This window comes from Sphaerodactylus townsendi, linkage group LG01, assembly GCF_021028975.2.
Source record: "Sphaerodactylus townsendi isolate TG3544 linkage group LG01, MPM_Stown_v2.3, whole genome shotgun sequence".
Taxonomy (NCBI): Eukaryota; Metazoa; Chordata; class Lepidosauria; order Squamata; family Sphaerodactylidae; genus Sphaerodactylus; species Sphaerodactylus townsendi.
Genome location: NC_059425.1, coordinates 142,135,800 through 142,152,470, shown reverse-complemented (window position 1 = coordinate 142,152,470; position 16,671 = coordinate 142,135,800). Strand labels below are relative to the sequence as shown.

Sequence of the window (16,671 nt, the reverse complement as noted above, 5' to 3'; positions counted from 1 at the left end):
GACAGATCGCCCCCAAATTTTCACATGACATCCCTCCCTGTTGCTGGCAGGTACTCGGACCTTCAAATCACCAAAAGTCCATACCTGAGCCAGGTAAAACGTCTTTTCCCTGGCGCACCAGGCCATGGAGCTGTCTCTGTTTAACTGTCACCCTTAGAATGTTCGTGCAGCCTGTCTGTCTGTGGCCTGAGGGCTTAGAATGTTCGTGCAGATGGGCAGAGATGAGCAGTGAAAACAGTAAATAGGTAATACTGTTAGGTAATACGAGTGGAAGTGAAACACATACACACCTTGCGTTCCCCCCCTCACATGCAGGTAACTTTCACTCTCTGTACCTCACCCACTGCTACCACACAACACACATCCAGCTCATCCTCACACACCTCACTCTGCCCTCCCTCACATCCAAACACCACTTACCCACTTCCTCACCCATATTTGCCACAGCTCTTTTACTAAAAGCGAGTGTGAGTTTGCCTTTTTCTTCTAAGAAAATCCGCGGGGTGGGGGCGAACCAACACTACCTGCTCCGCTTCTTTTGCACATGGCCCTTTAAGAACTCTGCCTCTGCTGGGAATGGGAAGGGTTACATTATACTAAAAAAACAAGACAGCACCATATAACAATGTGCATTGAAAAGGGAAAGAGGGATTCCATTTGAACACCCCAAAAGGCTATGCTGGGGATCATTGGACCTGCATGGACATCTGTGTGGGTTGCGGACTGTGATGAGAAGGATAATTGCCACAGCAACGCATGGCTGGGCCCGCTAGTATATATATATATAGATACGACCTAACAGCAGGTTGCCAGGCACACAATAGGCTGATGACAATCTCTTGTAGGGTTGCCAGCTCTGGGTTGGGAAATACTGGAGATTTTGAAGGTGGAGTCTAGAAAGGGCAGGGGTTGAGAAGCGACTTCAATGTGGTAGAATACAACCATAAATTATGATGTTGATTACAATGCAAGAGTCCACCTTCTGAAGCAGCCCTTTTCTCCAGTTGTACTGATATCTGTCACCCAGAGATGAGTCGTAATAATGGGAGATCTCCAGCTATAAACCTGGCAACAGTAATCCCTTGGAGTGGAAACAAAAGGATAAAGAAACTTGCTGTATACAATTTGGTGCTGTCCTCATCCTGAATATGTGAATGAATAGCTAGCACAATTGTTTCTGCTATTAAAGATCACTGTATTTAATTTAAAATGGAAATATTGTAGATACAAAATAAATGCTATAACTGAAATGGGTGAGCAGCTAATACTGGACAGTTTCTCCAAGCTTTTTGTACTTAACATAGATGGTCTGTTTTAATCACAATGTTCTTTTTATGTTTGGAATGTTACAGAGGGTAGCTATGCTAGTTAACACAAAGCTAATTTGTCTGCTATACATTTGAGCAATGAATTATACATCAATAATATCTCATAAACTGTACTCTTAGTGTGCAGGTTTTATTGGAGTTATTTCACATAAAGCACATCGTAGGTCGTCACACCACTGATTATTTGCCAAATCAAAGAAAAGAAATGGCACCAAAGTCATTTACTAAATTGCTTTAATTTTTAACAAGAAATGGAAAAGCTGGAATACAATACAAATACCTTACCTAAAAATTAAAATCTTCCTTGCAAATATTATACTACCAACAGACATTTCAATTTGCAACCTCTTACTGTACAATTCATGACTGACAGATTACAACACTGCAATTAATTAAAGAAAGCTTCCAGTTTTGCCCCAACCGTCAGCAGTAGTTAAGAATTGTGCTAGATCTCAAATCAGTCCAGATACAGGCAAGTATTTGTTTTTCCGCACACATTACCAGGATCTTGTAAATAATTAAGTACAAATATGCCCCTGGGTCGTGTTGTTCTCTGACAACAATAAACAGAACCTCCAAAAATGTGTTTACATAGAATACAATAGAAACTTTACACAAGGAAACTTATTTTCTTGAACTGATAACTTCAATTAGTTGACTGCTTATTTATAATACTGTATATTACTATTAAAACATATTGCTTGTTATAACCTTTGATTCTGTAGTACAGTCTTTTAAGAGAGACACTTTAAAATGTTATACATTAAAAACTTATTATATTTTTCTCTGACAGAACTTGGCATTTATATTCATTCCCCCACAAAGTCGTATTTTCTGCAGGCAAATAGCTCAATGTTCAGTAATATTCTAGTCTAAGCTTCCCCATTTCGGAATATCCATACGGAGTAATCAGTAGTAGTAAACACCCTAAGTCCAAGCACAATATGATTACTAAGGTGTTCATCTTTCCATCAGCACCAAAATAGCCAAGGTTGCTTCTTTCATCATTACATATGTAGAAATGCAGTCCTGCATACTTCTTAAAATATATGAGAACACACTGTATAAAGACGTACGCATCAAGATGAATACAATTTACAATACAGTATGTTTATCAATTTTTTTTTGATCCTCCAGGTGATTAACTACTTTCAATTTTCATACTACTTGTTCTCTTACCGGACTGTAAAAGTATCATGTGACCAGAAACCAATGAGATCAATGGATTCTAGGCTAGTTTCCCTTTTGTCTGCAGCAGGATATGCAAAACACAGATTATAATCCATGGGAAATTTTTCAGTCAGAATACAGGCCAGCATCTGAACAATATATCTAGGATAAACATATGACACAATAATTAATATTAAAATATAGGATTTTTTCTACAGTAAGCACTGGTTTCCTACAACAGTTATATAATGTGAAAAGTTACTTTCAAGCTACTGACCCTGGAGAACAGAGAAATATAAATCTAAAGGAAGTCATTTAGGATGGGGACAACAGATTTGCTTCCCGATGAAGATGTACGATCTTTGTCCTACTGTAGAGCCTCCACCTCCTTCTTCCCTTATTTCTTAGGATCCCATGGTGCTCAGGGCTTCGTCAGCAGATTGCTCATGTCTCTCCCCGGGATGAATACCACACTGCAGCAGGTCATCCTTAACTGTGGCCCACGCCATCTCCTTGGTGGAAAACCTGGCAGCCCAGTCACCTGAATGGCTGATGACAATAACCCCACCCAACCCGCCAACTCTTGTCTTCATGAAATCTAAGGCAATGTCAGCAGCATCTTGTGGTGACTTCCCTGAAAAAAAAGAAAAGAATATATGAGAAATTACACAGTTTTTAAAATTTGCATTCTGTCATGATTAGCAAACAACAAGCTTTTGTAGTGGCTAATATTCATCAATATAATAAATAAGGTTAATAAACCTCTTTAAGAACAATACATATACAAGGGGGCCTTGGACTAGTTTTCCTCATGCAGCGGCCCCTTATGCAACACAGAAAATTTCTTTTGAAAGCCATTTGGAATCTAGCATGGGAGTCAGCCATTTTGAAAGCATTCCAGTAGGCTACCACAAGCCACTTGCTTGGGCCTAGGTAGCTCCCTGCATCCCTGCCAATACAATTTGCAGAGGCCCCTTCTGCACATGCAGAATAATGGACTTTCAATCCACTTTCACAATTGTGTGCAAGTGGATTTTGCTATTCCGCACAGTAAAATCCAACTGCAAAGTGGATTGAAAGTGGATTGAAATTACATTATTCTGCATCTGTGGAAGGGGCCATAGAGTTCCTGCTCAGCTCCTGTGGGAGCAATAGCAAATCTCCTTTCATGAGTACCACACCCATTTGCAGAATCAGCTCTAGACCAACCTTCTTGCTACGTTTTACTAAACCCAATTCATTCCTAGAAATTATTGCTCAAGCCTGTTCTTAAATGCCTCCAAAATATATTCTGCTCTAATGGAAGAGAGAAACAAATATCCATTTTGTCCCTATTATGCATTAAAAAGCAAAGAAAATAAAGGTTCATGCATACAAGGGATAAGCATATGTACTGTAGAATGGTAACGCAACTGGTGTTTCATATATAGCTATAAATAATTTTTTTGCATTTTTTCCAGCTTGCATCAATGTGTCCCTGCACACAATGATTTTAAATGAGTTGTCAAAGGAAACTTCAGTAGTGATGCTGTTAGATCATTCTGAACTTAAAGCTGATGGTAATATAGGTCGATTCCACATAACACAAATTAAACATTTTGCAGATGTTTTAAAAAGAACTGCTTTGGCTTTCTTTTTTGTCCACATAGTGTGGAAAAATAAAGCATTTCACCCCACAATGGTTCTTTTACCCACCTCCCCTCCCCTGCTATTAGACCTCTCACTTCTGTTTTGTGAGCATCTAACGCCCACCATTTTCTGCTGCTTTGGTATTCTCCGGGCCACCAGCCATTTCCAGAAGGTCCCCATGGATGTTTCCTCTGCTTGCAGCTTATCTGCCCACAATTTCCATATAAAAAGTACATGAATAAAGTTTGTTTTCACTGCCAATTTGGTGCACATGTCATTTTTCCTCTCTTTTTTTTGGTTTTTGTTTTGTTTTCAGAGAGGTGTCTTTAAAATGACGATGACATGATATGAGAATTGGCAATATGCACATGTTTCGAGGGTTGTAGCTTCAAAGATACCTCCCTTCAAATGAACAAAGCAGGTAAAACAAAATGTGCCCCGAATCAGTAGTAAAAACTAACTTGATTTATGTACTTTTTACATGGAAATTGCGGGCAGATGAACTGCAAGCAGACAAAATGTCTGTGGGAGCGTTCTGCAGCACACAGAATCCTGCAGTAGCAGAAAATGGAGAGCACAAGCTGCAGTGAAAATGAAAGTAAGAGCTCCTAAAGGGGAGGGGGATACACCATTTCCTGCTTTCTATACAGCAAGCAGGAAACATTTTCAAAACAGCTTCAGGAAAAAACATCCTGATTTTACCATTTTTGAAATAAAACATTTTTAGGAAAAAATAAAACATTTTGCAAATGTTTTTTGGGGAAATTGCACAAATCCACCTCAAAACATTTTATTCTGAGACCTGAAAACACTTTATTTGTGTTGTGTGGAATGGACCATAGACTTCAGTCGTGAAGCTGTAGCCTGCTTTGGAGGTCCCCACTAGCCTGTGAGCTAGAGACTCCTGCCTCAACATTCAACCTGTCAGCATCAGCATCACTGTCACCAAAATTTAAGATGTTTCTGAATACTGATGTCCACCAAAAGATCACTGTGGGAATTGGTGTCAAATTTATTTTTAATAACTCCATAAACTTTCAAAAATGATTAAATTCCAAATGGATAGTGTGTGTCAAGCACAACAGATGCTAAAGAAGTGGGGTTTTAAAAATTAATTTTAAGGGAAATATAGAACACTGTAAGTAAAAAATTAGAAGCCTTTTTTTTTGCCCACACAGCAAGCAGCCTCAATAATAGCCATTAACAAACTCAATTCAAAATATGGAATATCGTTTGTTATGAATATTCATAATGCATCATATGTGAAATAGCAACACAGAGAGACATAAGAGGTTGCCTTTCATCTGTATAAAACTGAAACTCAAATACCCCTGAATGGAAACTATTCTCATGCTTAGAAACTGAAGTCCCAGCATTTCCAAACACTAACAGGAAGGATATTTTCATCTAGGCAACAGCTGCCATCAGAACGTTTAGACATTCCAACTACTGCAGAAAAGGATCATTCAGTTTATACCCTTAAGTGGAGCACCTGCTCTTCACTTGTGGCACACTATGATCTGAACTGTGCAGGCTGATTCAGGGGGGGCTGGTGGGTGGTGGCATATGTTGGTGATATAATTATCTGAATAAGGGTGAATTTATTCCAAAATTAAGAATGGCACGATCTGTTTTGTCATCACAGCCTCAATAAAGCATAGATGACAATGACCCCCTCCAATGATACTTTCCAGAGTAAGTTTTAAAGAAAGATTGGTTTACATGAGTCAGATCCACTCCATATAATCGTATCAGCTTGCACACTATTGTATTCATGTGGAGGAAGAACTAAAAAAAAAGGAAGCACATTTGTACATCAAAGAAATATTTTTTTAACTTTCTTGTTAAGGTTGCCAGCCAACCTCTTTGCTCCATTGGGAGCAAGAATGGGGCCAGGAGAAGGGTGGCATCGCACAGGATTTCAATGTCAATTCCAATTGCACCAACATATGCGTTCACAATGCTCTAGGTCTAGGACAGGGGTAGGGAACCTGCGGCTCTCCAGATGTTCAGGAACTGCAATTCCCATCAGCCTCTGTCAGCATGGCCAATTGGCCAATTGGCCATGCTGGTAGGGGCTGATGGGAATTGTAGTTCCTGAACATCTGGAGAGCTGCAGGTTCCCTACCCCTGGTCTAGGAATTCTCCAATCTCTATGGTAAAACCTAGAGACCTGGATAATTCCTAGAGAATCAAGAGATTACTTTTTGGTACAACTGGAAGTGATGTTGTGATACTATATCTCTTCCCCATTTTTGGAGTGATGAGTGGTGGCAGGGGCCTGGAGATGGCCTGATACAGTGGGCAGCCTGATAAGCTCATTTCCTGTACATTAAGTACTACTTAGGAGCCAATGCAGTCACGAAGTGGTAAGCTGCAGTATGGGAGTCAAAGCTGTGCTCACAATCCAAGTATGATCCTGATGGAAACTGATTTGGGCTGGCTGGCTCAAGGTTGACTCAGCTTTCCATCCTTCCAAGGTCAGTAAAATGAGTACCCAGCTTGCTGCGGGTAAACTATAGATGGTTGGGGAAGTCAATGACAAACTACACTGTAAAACATAGTCCGCCTGGTAAATGTCACATGTGACATCACCCTATGAGTTACCCAGTCCTTACATAGAGACTATCTTTACTTTTAAGTGCCACTTAAACATCAAGGCTGTGAAGGAAATTTAGCAGTATCATTGCACATGAGGATCATCCCTAACATAGGCCAAAACAGTATGTTTTTATTTTTTATTTTATTTTATCCCAAATGGGTTCTCAAATGTGCAGATTTAAAAACAGAAAAATCAAATCTTAAATATCTGTCAATGTAATAATTTTCAAAGCTACGAATTCATTTATAAGGAAATCATATCCACAAATTACGTATGTTTAAGCAAACACAGAAAATCAGGGAACAATTACTTTTATTTTTTTCAAGGATCCTGAAGACCACTTCCCAACAGGTGTACACAGAGTTGCCAGCTCTGGTTGGGAAATACTTGTAGATAGAGGGGGTGGAGCCCGGGAAGGCAGGGTTTGGGAAGGAGTGGGATTTCAGTAGGATATAATGCCATACAGTCCACCTTCCAAACTAGCCATTTTCTCCAGGGAACTAACCTTGATCTTTTGGAGATCTCCAGGTATCACCTGGAAATTGGCAATCCTAGATGTACAGTTCATTATTAACCAAAAATACAATACCCTTCTTTAGGGGGTACAAATATATACTTCACCTTTTAAAGGAGAAGCAGTGGCGTAGTGGCTAAGAGCAGGTATACTCTAATCTGGAGGAACTGGGTTTGATTCCCAGCTCTGCTGCCTGAGCTGTGGAGGCTTATCTGGGGAATTCAGATTAGCCTGTACACTCCAACACACGCCAGTTGAGTGACCTTGGGCTAGTCACAGCTCTATGGAGCTCTCTCAGCCCCACCCACCTCACAGGGTGTTTGTTGAGAGGAGGGAAGGGAAAGGAGTTTGTAAGCCCCTTTGAGTCTCCTACAGAAGAGAAAGGGGGGGATATAAATCCAACTCTTCTTCTTCTTCTTCTTCTTCTTCTTCTTCTTCTTCTTCTTCTTCTTCATCCTATTAATTAATTGTTCTCAACTATCAACTATATTGTAGAATACCTCCTGAGGATCTAGTTTTTCTCACTTCAACTAATTCTCTATAGCACCAGCTTTACAGTCAGTGTCATTTGCTCAATCTCTGATTTTTTTAAAAAATAAGTTATTTATCTTTTGTTTAGCAAAACACAATATTCCAAAGATTTCTTTTTGATTTTAAAAATAATTTTCATTTCATCTGAATGTCATCAGAAACTTTTGGACTAGGTCCTTTCGTAGACCAAGCACTTGCAAAATATTAGGTCTTTCATAATGGCAAAGTGATGGTGGTCATGGTGGAAAGGGACGTCAAGTTGCTGATTCCTATAGGATTTTCAAGGCAACACATTCAGAAATGATTTGCACTGTCTGGCTGTGGATCGTGACACTGGACTTCCTGAGTGGTCTCTCATCTAAATACTAACCAGAACCAACCCTACTTAGCTTCTGAGATCTGACAGGCTCAGGTTAGCTTGGGCTATCCAAGTCAGGGTAATGGCAAATTATCAAAACTGGATGGTCTAGAGCTATAAACAAACATGGCAAATAGGGCCACCCATAGGCTAGGTAGGGACTCTGCATACTCAGGCCCTTTCCGCACGGGTGCGAGCGGGGGTGCGTCAGCATAAACAATGCTGACGCACCCCCCGGGACCGTTCGCAGGGACGGTCCTGGTAGGGGTGCAGGTGATGGTGCAGCCTTCGCACAGGCTGCACCATCACTGTCGCCATACCTCGTCTCCGGCGCATCGCACAGGGGACACCCCCCCCCGGCAGGCTGGAACAGCGGCTTTGGAGTCGCAGGCCAGGGGGGCGTGTCCCCTGACCTCTGCAACGACCGGAAGCCAGGAGACGAGGTACGGTGACAGGGATGGTGGGGGGGGGGGGATGGCACCTTCCAGCCGCTGCTTCCGAAAAACCTCGCTCAGGGAGTGAGGTTTGGAAGCAGCGTCTTCGCGCCGCTCTGGGGTGGCAAGGCTGGAGTTGCTGCGATGCAGTAGCGGAGGCCGTGCGAATCCCTCCCCAGAGACAGTGTTTTTGCTGCCCCTGAGGCGCTCTATTCAACCCGTGCGGAAAGAGCCTCAGAGAAGTCCCAGAGTATACAGAAAAACAGAACTTAGTAAATTAGCTAAAGGGAGAAAGGAAACCCCCAAAATTCAGAACTGAGTTTGTTCCAGGAGGCTCAGAATGCTGACAACAGTTAACAGCCATTTAAAGTCAAAAGAGGGGTGGGGGTCTTCGAGAATTTACAGAATACCCCAGAGATGTTCCTTGCGGCTGCTCCATTGCTATTTTTGCATGCAATTTGTACCTGAATCTAATGTGAACAATTTGTGCAGTTTGCATCTTCCCCTGCGTCTAATTTTGCTCAGCAACTCCATTTGCAGGGTTTTTTCAAAGGATGAAAGTACACATTCAGCAGCAGACACAACTCTGGGAGCCTTGGTCTCTAAACAGCAGCAAACAGGAGGAAGATGAGGGTGCTTAACCCTCTTCCCCTGCCTCTTCCCCGCTCCCCGCCCCCCCCCCCACACACACACGAATGACACAGCAAAGAAGGCTCCCAGTATCCTGGCTGGAGTAGTGGACTAGAGGGGAATGCTGAAGCCCCCATCAGCTGCTTCCCACCTACACATTGTGCTCTACTTTGGAACTTTGCAGCTGTTTGGGGGCTTAATACTGAATGAAAAATTGAGTGACAAGCTGTTTGTTGAGGACTAAATAGAGACAAAATGCATGGGGAACGGAGCACTAGAGTTTTGCAGATAACATGCCTGGCACATATTTGATATGTCATTAATACAGTTCCCTCTTTTGTATTTAGCTGAATAAAAACACATGGCATACATAACTTCTGCATCTTGCTGATTAGCTTATTGTAGCTGTAGTTCAGAGTTCATTTGCATCAAAAATTAAACTGTGGTCTAAGGTCTGCAATGGTACCAGTGTGATAAAAGCGGCCATTCCTGCTACATCTGCAACTGTATTTGAGAGAAGATCAGCTGATTATGTTTATAATACATATCCAAGCTCCTGATATAAATCAAGAGCTTGGATAAAATTGAAGGTGAAGCTCCCCAGGATGATCTGTGGCCTAATTATGTTACAGTCACATGAGCATCTTGCTGCTTGTTGTTGGCCATGACCACTCTTTTACTTAATACATGGCTAAGCACACTTGTTCATGCTTCTTCCTTTTTTAAAAGCAATCAGGAAACTGGAGTGTAAAAAGGCTATATAAATTTAGCCCATCAACAGAGACAAAGTCCCATCACTGAAACTGGATGTCTGTAGAATGCCAGACTTTGTTGTGGAAATTTCAGACTTGTGTTTTGAAAAGCAGCCTACACTTTGATGCATGCAGCTGGAAAAAAAACGCTCTCTAATACGAAAACGATTTTGTCTCGTTAAGAGCAGGGATAACAAAAATCCAGTGCTAAGGGGAAAATCCATGGTATCATCTGAACATTGTTAACCCCAGCATGAAATCTGCCTCCCGTGTTTATGCCTGATGCCTTCCAGTCTGAGAAATAATATTGTAGGTTCACAGCTGGCTTTAAAAGTATTCCATTGAGTTCAATGGGACAATCCTGAGAAAATATGCATAGGTCTGCAACTGTAATTACAGCCCAATCCTGATGGGGGGGGGGAGGGGGCGGAATGCCACTGGAGTCAGCACAGGCTTGCACCAACGTGTTTGCCCTCCCGGCAGGCATAAATGGCATTAACACCAGCTGGGAGGGCAAATCGGGAGGTGGGTAGGCGCCATCAAGCTCTGCTAAGCTCTGTGGCATCCTACTGGCTTCTAGCCACCATTTCCAGAGCTGTGGAGGCCTAATGTGGAGGCCAACGCAACTCAGGGCATTTTGGGGGTGTTCCTGGAGGTGGAGCCTGCATTAGTTGACTCCCATTGGGCTTCGGCTCAGTGAATGCCAGCGGCAGGGAAGACAGGCTAAGTCCATTTTCCCCTATGGAAGGTTTTCAGGCAGCCAGGGATTCTCCAGCTTCTCCTGCCTCCCTGGGCCGCCTGGAAGCCCTCTGGAGGTAGAGGCACAGCAGCTCCATTCCTGGCTACCGGTAGGAATTGGACTGGGCTGCTAACTATCTAAAAATTATTTAAATTACTTAATGCTAGCATAATGCTAGCACATTTAATAACTAAGCACTTTATAAACATATATGTATGTTGAGCGGTTGCTCCAATTAAATTCAAAAGGCTGACATGTGTAATATCCAAGCATCTTCTTCAGTACCGTGTTTCCCTGAAAATAAGACAGGGTCTTATATTAATTTTTGCTCCAAAAGATGTGTTAGGGCTTATTTTCAGGGAATGTCTTATTTTTTCCCATGATTTTGCACCCCCTATGTGACCAGATCAGCTGCACTGGGGAATCTGTAACTAGGGCTAATTTTTGGAGTAGGTCTTATATTTCAAGCATCCTCCAACCCCCCCAAAAAATCATGCTAGGGCTTATTTTTGGGGTAGGTCTTATTTTCGGGGAAACGGGTATGTATTCTCAGCAAATAATCAAACATTGGAAGGAACTTTCTGTAATTTTCTGTTACTTTCTGTAACTTAAGACACCCTAAGCATCAAACTTTACCTTGTTCCATGTGATAAAGGACAAGCCTGGCTAGAACCACTTTCATAATGCTCTCGCCATGGCCAGTGGTAGAGGTAGCACCAACATTATTATCTGCATAACCACCACATCCTGATCAAAGAATAAAAACAAAAAGTTAAAAGACTGACATTTTCCCTATCACACGTCTTAAACCAAGTCACAATTTTCTATTGAACTCATTATGCTCTTCATTTGTATAGTAACTTGGTCTCATAAAAGGGCATGATACAAAATGTAGTAAACAAACAGTTAAATAAGAGAAAACTAATTACAGAAGTAAGCCTTGTTTCTTCATATTAATGAACCAGATTGACATCAATAAACTTAGGTTAGGATTGAAATGACTACTTCTGAAAGTTAAAGGAGAAAGTGCCAAAGCACGACTACAGCTGAAAATTAAGAAGACAAAAATGACTACTGGAGAATTACTCAATTTTAGGATGGACAATGAGAAAATTGAAATTGTTCAAGACTTTATATTCCTTGGTTCCATCATCAACCCAAAAGAAGACTGCAACCAATAAATCAGAAGGAGATTCAGAGCCACATCTGTGGAGTAGGGGTGTGTGGAATCCACCAGTGGAAGTGAAGTGCAGCTGTGCTGGTGGATTTGCCCTCTCTGGAGTACTTATCCCAGTGAAGGGGTGATCATGCTGGCCTGCAGCAACCTAAGTCTACTAAGCCCCATAGAGGCTTCTCGGATCTTGGATGAGGCTGCTCAGCTGGGAAGGACATCCATCAAGGAGCTAGAATAGTTTCTTAAGTGTAAGGATGTATTCCTGGCAACCAAGACCAAGTTAATTTATGCCATAGTATTTTCTACAACAATATATGAGTGTGAAAGCTGGACAAAGTAGTAAGCCGACAGGAAGAAAGTAGATTTCTTTGAAATGTGGTGTTGCAAGAGAGTGGGATGGATACCATGGATCACCAAAAACAAAACACCCCAAATCAGTGAGTTCTTGATCAAATCAAGCCTGCACTGTCTCTAGAAGCTAAAATGACTAAACTGAGGCGATCATACTTTGGTCACCTTATGAGAAGACAAGAATCACTAGAAAAGACAGTAAAGCTAGGAAAAGTTGAAGGCAGCCGGAAAAGAGGAAGGCCCAACATGAGATGGAATGACTCTCTCTCAAAAAAAAAACACCCATTGTCCTCTGTAAGACCTGAGCAAGGTTGTTACAATAGAACATTATGGAGGGCATTGATTCAAGGGGTCACCTTGTGTCGGCAGCGACTCAGTGGTATTGAACACACACAATAAGGTGCAAATTGGTGGGGATGAAGTGCCCATTACTTTCACACAGCTAGAATACCAAAAGCCATTCATTACTGCTGGAGGATAGTTAAAAGCCAGAATAGGAGCACAGATACTCCCGTTCAAAATATTCACTCAGTTATTAAATTCAATAAGTAACCTTGGGGTAGTCGCATACTTTCAGTTTAACTTACCTCATGGGATTGTCGTGAGGATAAACTGGAGGCGGGCAGAGCCATGCATGCCTTGGAGAAACAGCGGGCTAAAAATAATGGATGCCACCAGGCATTTCTTCTGCATGGTTAGGACTCACACAGTTGCAGAAACACATGGACAATCTCACTAGTTGGACATACCACATTGGGTGGTAAATATCCACAGGAGTGTTGCACCTCCTTGTGGGCAAACCAGTCCATATGTCTGCTTAGGAAAGGGATTGCTGGAGTCAGCCCCACCACTGCTGTAATGTTTGGACTGACCCATAGGCTGGTTAGCACTGTGGCAGATCTACTGCTCACAGGGCGGCAAAATCTGAATCTCAAGATATTTTTTGTGGGTAAATGACTAGCACCCTACTTGCTTCCTAAAATGTTTTTAAATTCTGTGAATAATCTAATGGAATTTTCAATGTTTGTGAAATCATCAAGACTTGCTCTGCATTATTGAAATTAAGCTCACTACAAGTAAAAAACCTGTCACATTAAATATGTAGATTTATGAAATGTCCTTTAGTAAAAATAGGAGCTTTTAACTGTGGCCAAGGCATTTTGCTGGCTGTTTCTGCTTCAATATTCCCACTACCCTTTACAGTAAACAAGAGACAGCAGAAACTGCTGCTACAGAAGAAACCACACACCTTCATATAATTCTTTTGGACTGTAGCCCTCAAAATGTGTTAAATGATGACTTAGGCACATTATATGACAGAGAAAGTAAGTTCTGTTTCAATTTATGCTTTCCCTCCCTATTTATATGCAGGGAATGTGGAACAGTATAGTATAGCTTGATCTTGTCACATCTCAGAAAGAAGCAGAGTCAAAACTTGAAATGGAGTCCAACAAGGAAGGTAATGAAAAATCACCTCTGCTTCTCACTTGCCTTGAAAACTCTATGGGGTTGCCATGTCAGCTGTGATTTGATGGAACTGTCACACACACACACACACACCCCACACACACACACTACCTATGCAGGCTGTATCACCAACACGGCCAACCAGTTTGTTAGTAAGTCCCCCTGTTGATGTTGCACAAGCGACATTTCCTGCACTGTCGATCGCAACGGCTCCAACAGTTCCAAGGTCTCTGCCAAAAACAGCATTTCAAACAATTAGCTGAAGATCAGAGACTGTTTGCCAAAAAAGAATGTTGTGTTTATTTTCACAGGTAGCTTGTTCCAAGAACAAAAATGCAACTGAAGTCTTTAGTCTGAAGCCTGACCTTCAATGCAGGTACATTTATTAACAGAAGTCATAAAGAAGCGTGCTGAGATCAGTGAATTGGTGGTTAAAAGCAAAGGGACCATGAAAAAACTGTCAAATGGGACAAGATTTTTGAAAATATGATCAGATCTCCAGGATGATTGGTTTTCTTTCTTTCTTGCTGCTGGAGGATTCCCTGTTTCAGGCTGGGACCACAGGATGGGGAACGGTGTGAACTTCCCCTTATCCCATTTTTCTAACCTCAAAAAAGGGATTGAAAATCGTGCAATAACTTGTCTGGCTGGCTCCAAAAGATACCAGTCATTAATTAATGGTCATGACAGAAGCAACACACACACAAGAACACAAACACAGAGAGTTTTCGGTTTTATTAAGGCCTAGAACTGCATACGGTATATATTGTGGCCAAGAACAGAGACATTGCAAAACTATACTGCAGAGGCCATTTAAAAACAACACTATGCCATTACACCATAGCTGCAGAAAGTTGGATTCAACAGGTACCTTCTTCTATGAAGATTCTGGGTTAATAGCAATGTTAAATATAAATTAAAATTTCAGTGTTGCTCTAGAAGTGTGGCAAGGAGCGAAAATGGTATAGATTGCTTAGATCTGAGCCTATTGTTTCTTCAAAATAAAACCCTTGTAAGACTAAATAATGTATTTGCAATGTACTGCTGAACTCTCCCTAGCAGCTAAAATGACTAAACTGAAGCTATTGTACTTTGGTTATATTATCAGAGGACAGGAATCACTGTAAAACACAATAATGTTAGGAAAAGTTAAAAGCAGCAGGAAAAGAGGAAAACCCAACATGAGATGGATTAACTCACAGAAAGCAGCGTCAGCCTTCTCTTTACAAAACATGAGCAAGGCTGTCAATGATAGGATATTTGGAGGTCACTAATTGAAAGGGTTGCCATAAGTCAGAAGCAACTTGGAAGCACTTAATACACGCAGCTTATTCCAGTAAATGTGGTACCATTTCCATAATACAGTTGCTGTATCTCCATATCCCTCCTTACAGTTTAATCTGATTTGGTCAAGCAGCCAGGAATTTAGACTTACTTTTGGAATTGTTGAGGGTTTGAATCGGCCTCAAGATTTTTCTTCCACCTATCCAGAGATCTTTCAGTGATGAGTTTCTCTCCTGAAACCTCAGGAAATCCCATGGCTTTGGCAAAGCCAAAAGCTCCCTGGTCAGTCAGCAACATATGGTCTGTCTGAAGAAGAGAAGAAAGCAGCTCCTCAGTCAAACAGTTCCTCAATCATGACTTTTCAACAAAACGAAGAGGCACGAGTATGTCTCTAATCTTCCCCCTTTTTGAAATCAATAGTAGAATCCCTGATGAAGGAAAAGGCAATTTTGAATTCCACTCCATCCTCCACACAATGCACTAGAAGCAGACAAGAATCAGTGGATGGGTAACGAGGGTTTAAATGCTCTCTGAGTCCACCCTCTTTGTTCCTGGCTGTCCTGTTGCTTTACTCTCCCTTCCTCCAAACAATTCAGAATAGGCTGATCATTTGTTTGGGGTCAGGTAGGATTTTTTTGTCCCTGTTGGTTTGATAGGCTGCAAGCCAAGAACTTTTTCTACTGTAACTGAAGTAGAGGCAGAGCTACAAGGGGACAGGGGGTGCGCGTTGCACCGGGCGCGCACCTGGGAGGGGGGAAGCAAAAATTTCAGGTTAGGTTCTGGTGGGTTTTCTGGGCTGTGTGACTGTGGTCTGGTGGATCTTGTTCCTAATGTTTCGCCTGCATCTGTGGCTGGCATGTTCAGAGGTGTATCACAGAGGGAAGTCTGTTACACACTGGGTCCAGAGAGAAGGAAATGTTTGGGGTATATATTATCCATGTCCCAGGGTGGGGAACCAATCATTAAGTGTTTGGGTGAAACTTGTTATGCAAAGATATGGTTGATAGTATTGTATTGCGGGTGGGGCTTATCAGTCCAGGGAATGATTCACATTTTCATGCCCTGCAGCAGCAGTAGTATTGGTGAATGCAAATCCCCTGTTTGGGTGGAGTCCATTGTTCATGAACTTAGCATGCCCTTGGGGTTTGCTTTTGGTGTTTTTAAGTACTGGTAGCCAAGCTTTGCTAATTTTCAAAGTCTCTTCTTTCCTGTTGAAATTGTCTTGGTGTTTGTGAATTTCAATGGCCACAGGATTTGCATTCACCAATACTACTACTGCTGCAGGGCAGGCCTTGTCATCCTCATGATTCTCGTTCCTGTCTTCTACTTGCTAAGTACCAGAGACCTTAACCACTGCAGTTCATGAGCTGCTCAATTATCTTCTTTAGCCAACCAGAGCCAACTTAGGTCAGATTCTCCAGTTTTGTTTGTCTCATTCTTGCATACTGTGGTTGGGCTGACTATTCTGAACGTGTTTTACTGTGTGTGTGTGTGTGTGTGTGTGTGTGTGTGTGTGTGTGTGTGTGTGTGTGTGTGTGTGTGTGTTTCTTTGTGTGCACACACATGCTTCTGTAAAATAAATACATACATTTTAAACTCTTCCTTAAAAGTACAGATTTTTAAAACTCTCTCACATAGAATATCAGGATATCAGGGAGCACGCTTAGCTCAGACCTTTCTCCAGGATGTGGTAGTTTTCTAAGTTCAC

The 16,671-nt window shown here is 41.7% G+C and overlaps 1 protein-coding gene across 3 annotated transcripts in view; it reads right to left on the bottom strand.

The window, feature by feature from the left end:
* Positions 1-1,442: 1,442 nt before the first annotated feature.
* ASRGL1 (asparaginase and isoaspartyl peptidase 1) overlaps positions 1,443-16,671 on the bottom strand; it is a 75,370-nt gene continuing 60,141 nt past the window's right edge. For all 3 annotated transcript variants that reach the window (XM_048496162.1, XM_048496153.1, XM_048496145.1), the window contains 4 exons: positions 15,115-15,269; positions 13,791-13,909; positions 11,324-11,434; positions 1,443-3,132 (listed from right to left, as the gene is read on the bottom strand). In XM_048496162.1, the coding sequence (XP_048352119.1) occupies positions 2,903-3,132; positions 11,324-11,434; positions 13,791-13,909; positions 15,115-15,269 (615 nt within the window). In that variant the 3' untranslated portion in view covers positions 1,443-2,902. The remainder of the gene's footprint in view (positions 3,133-11,323; positions 11,435-13,790; positions 13,910-15,114; positions 15,270-16,671) is intronic.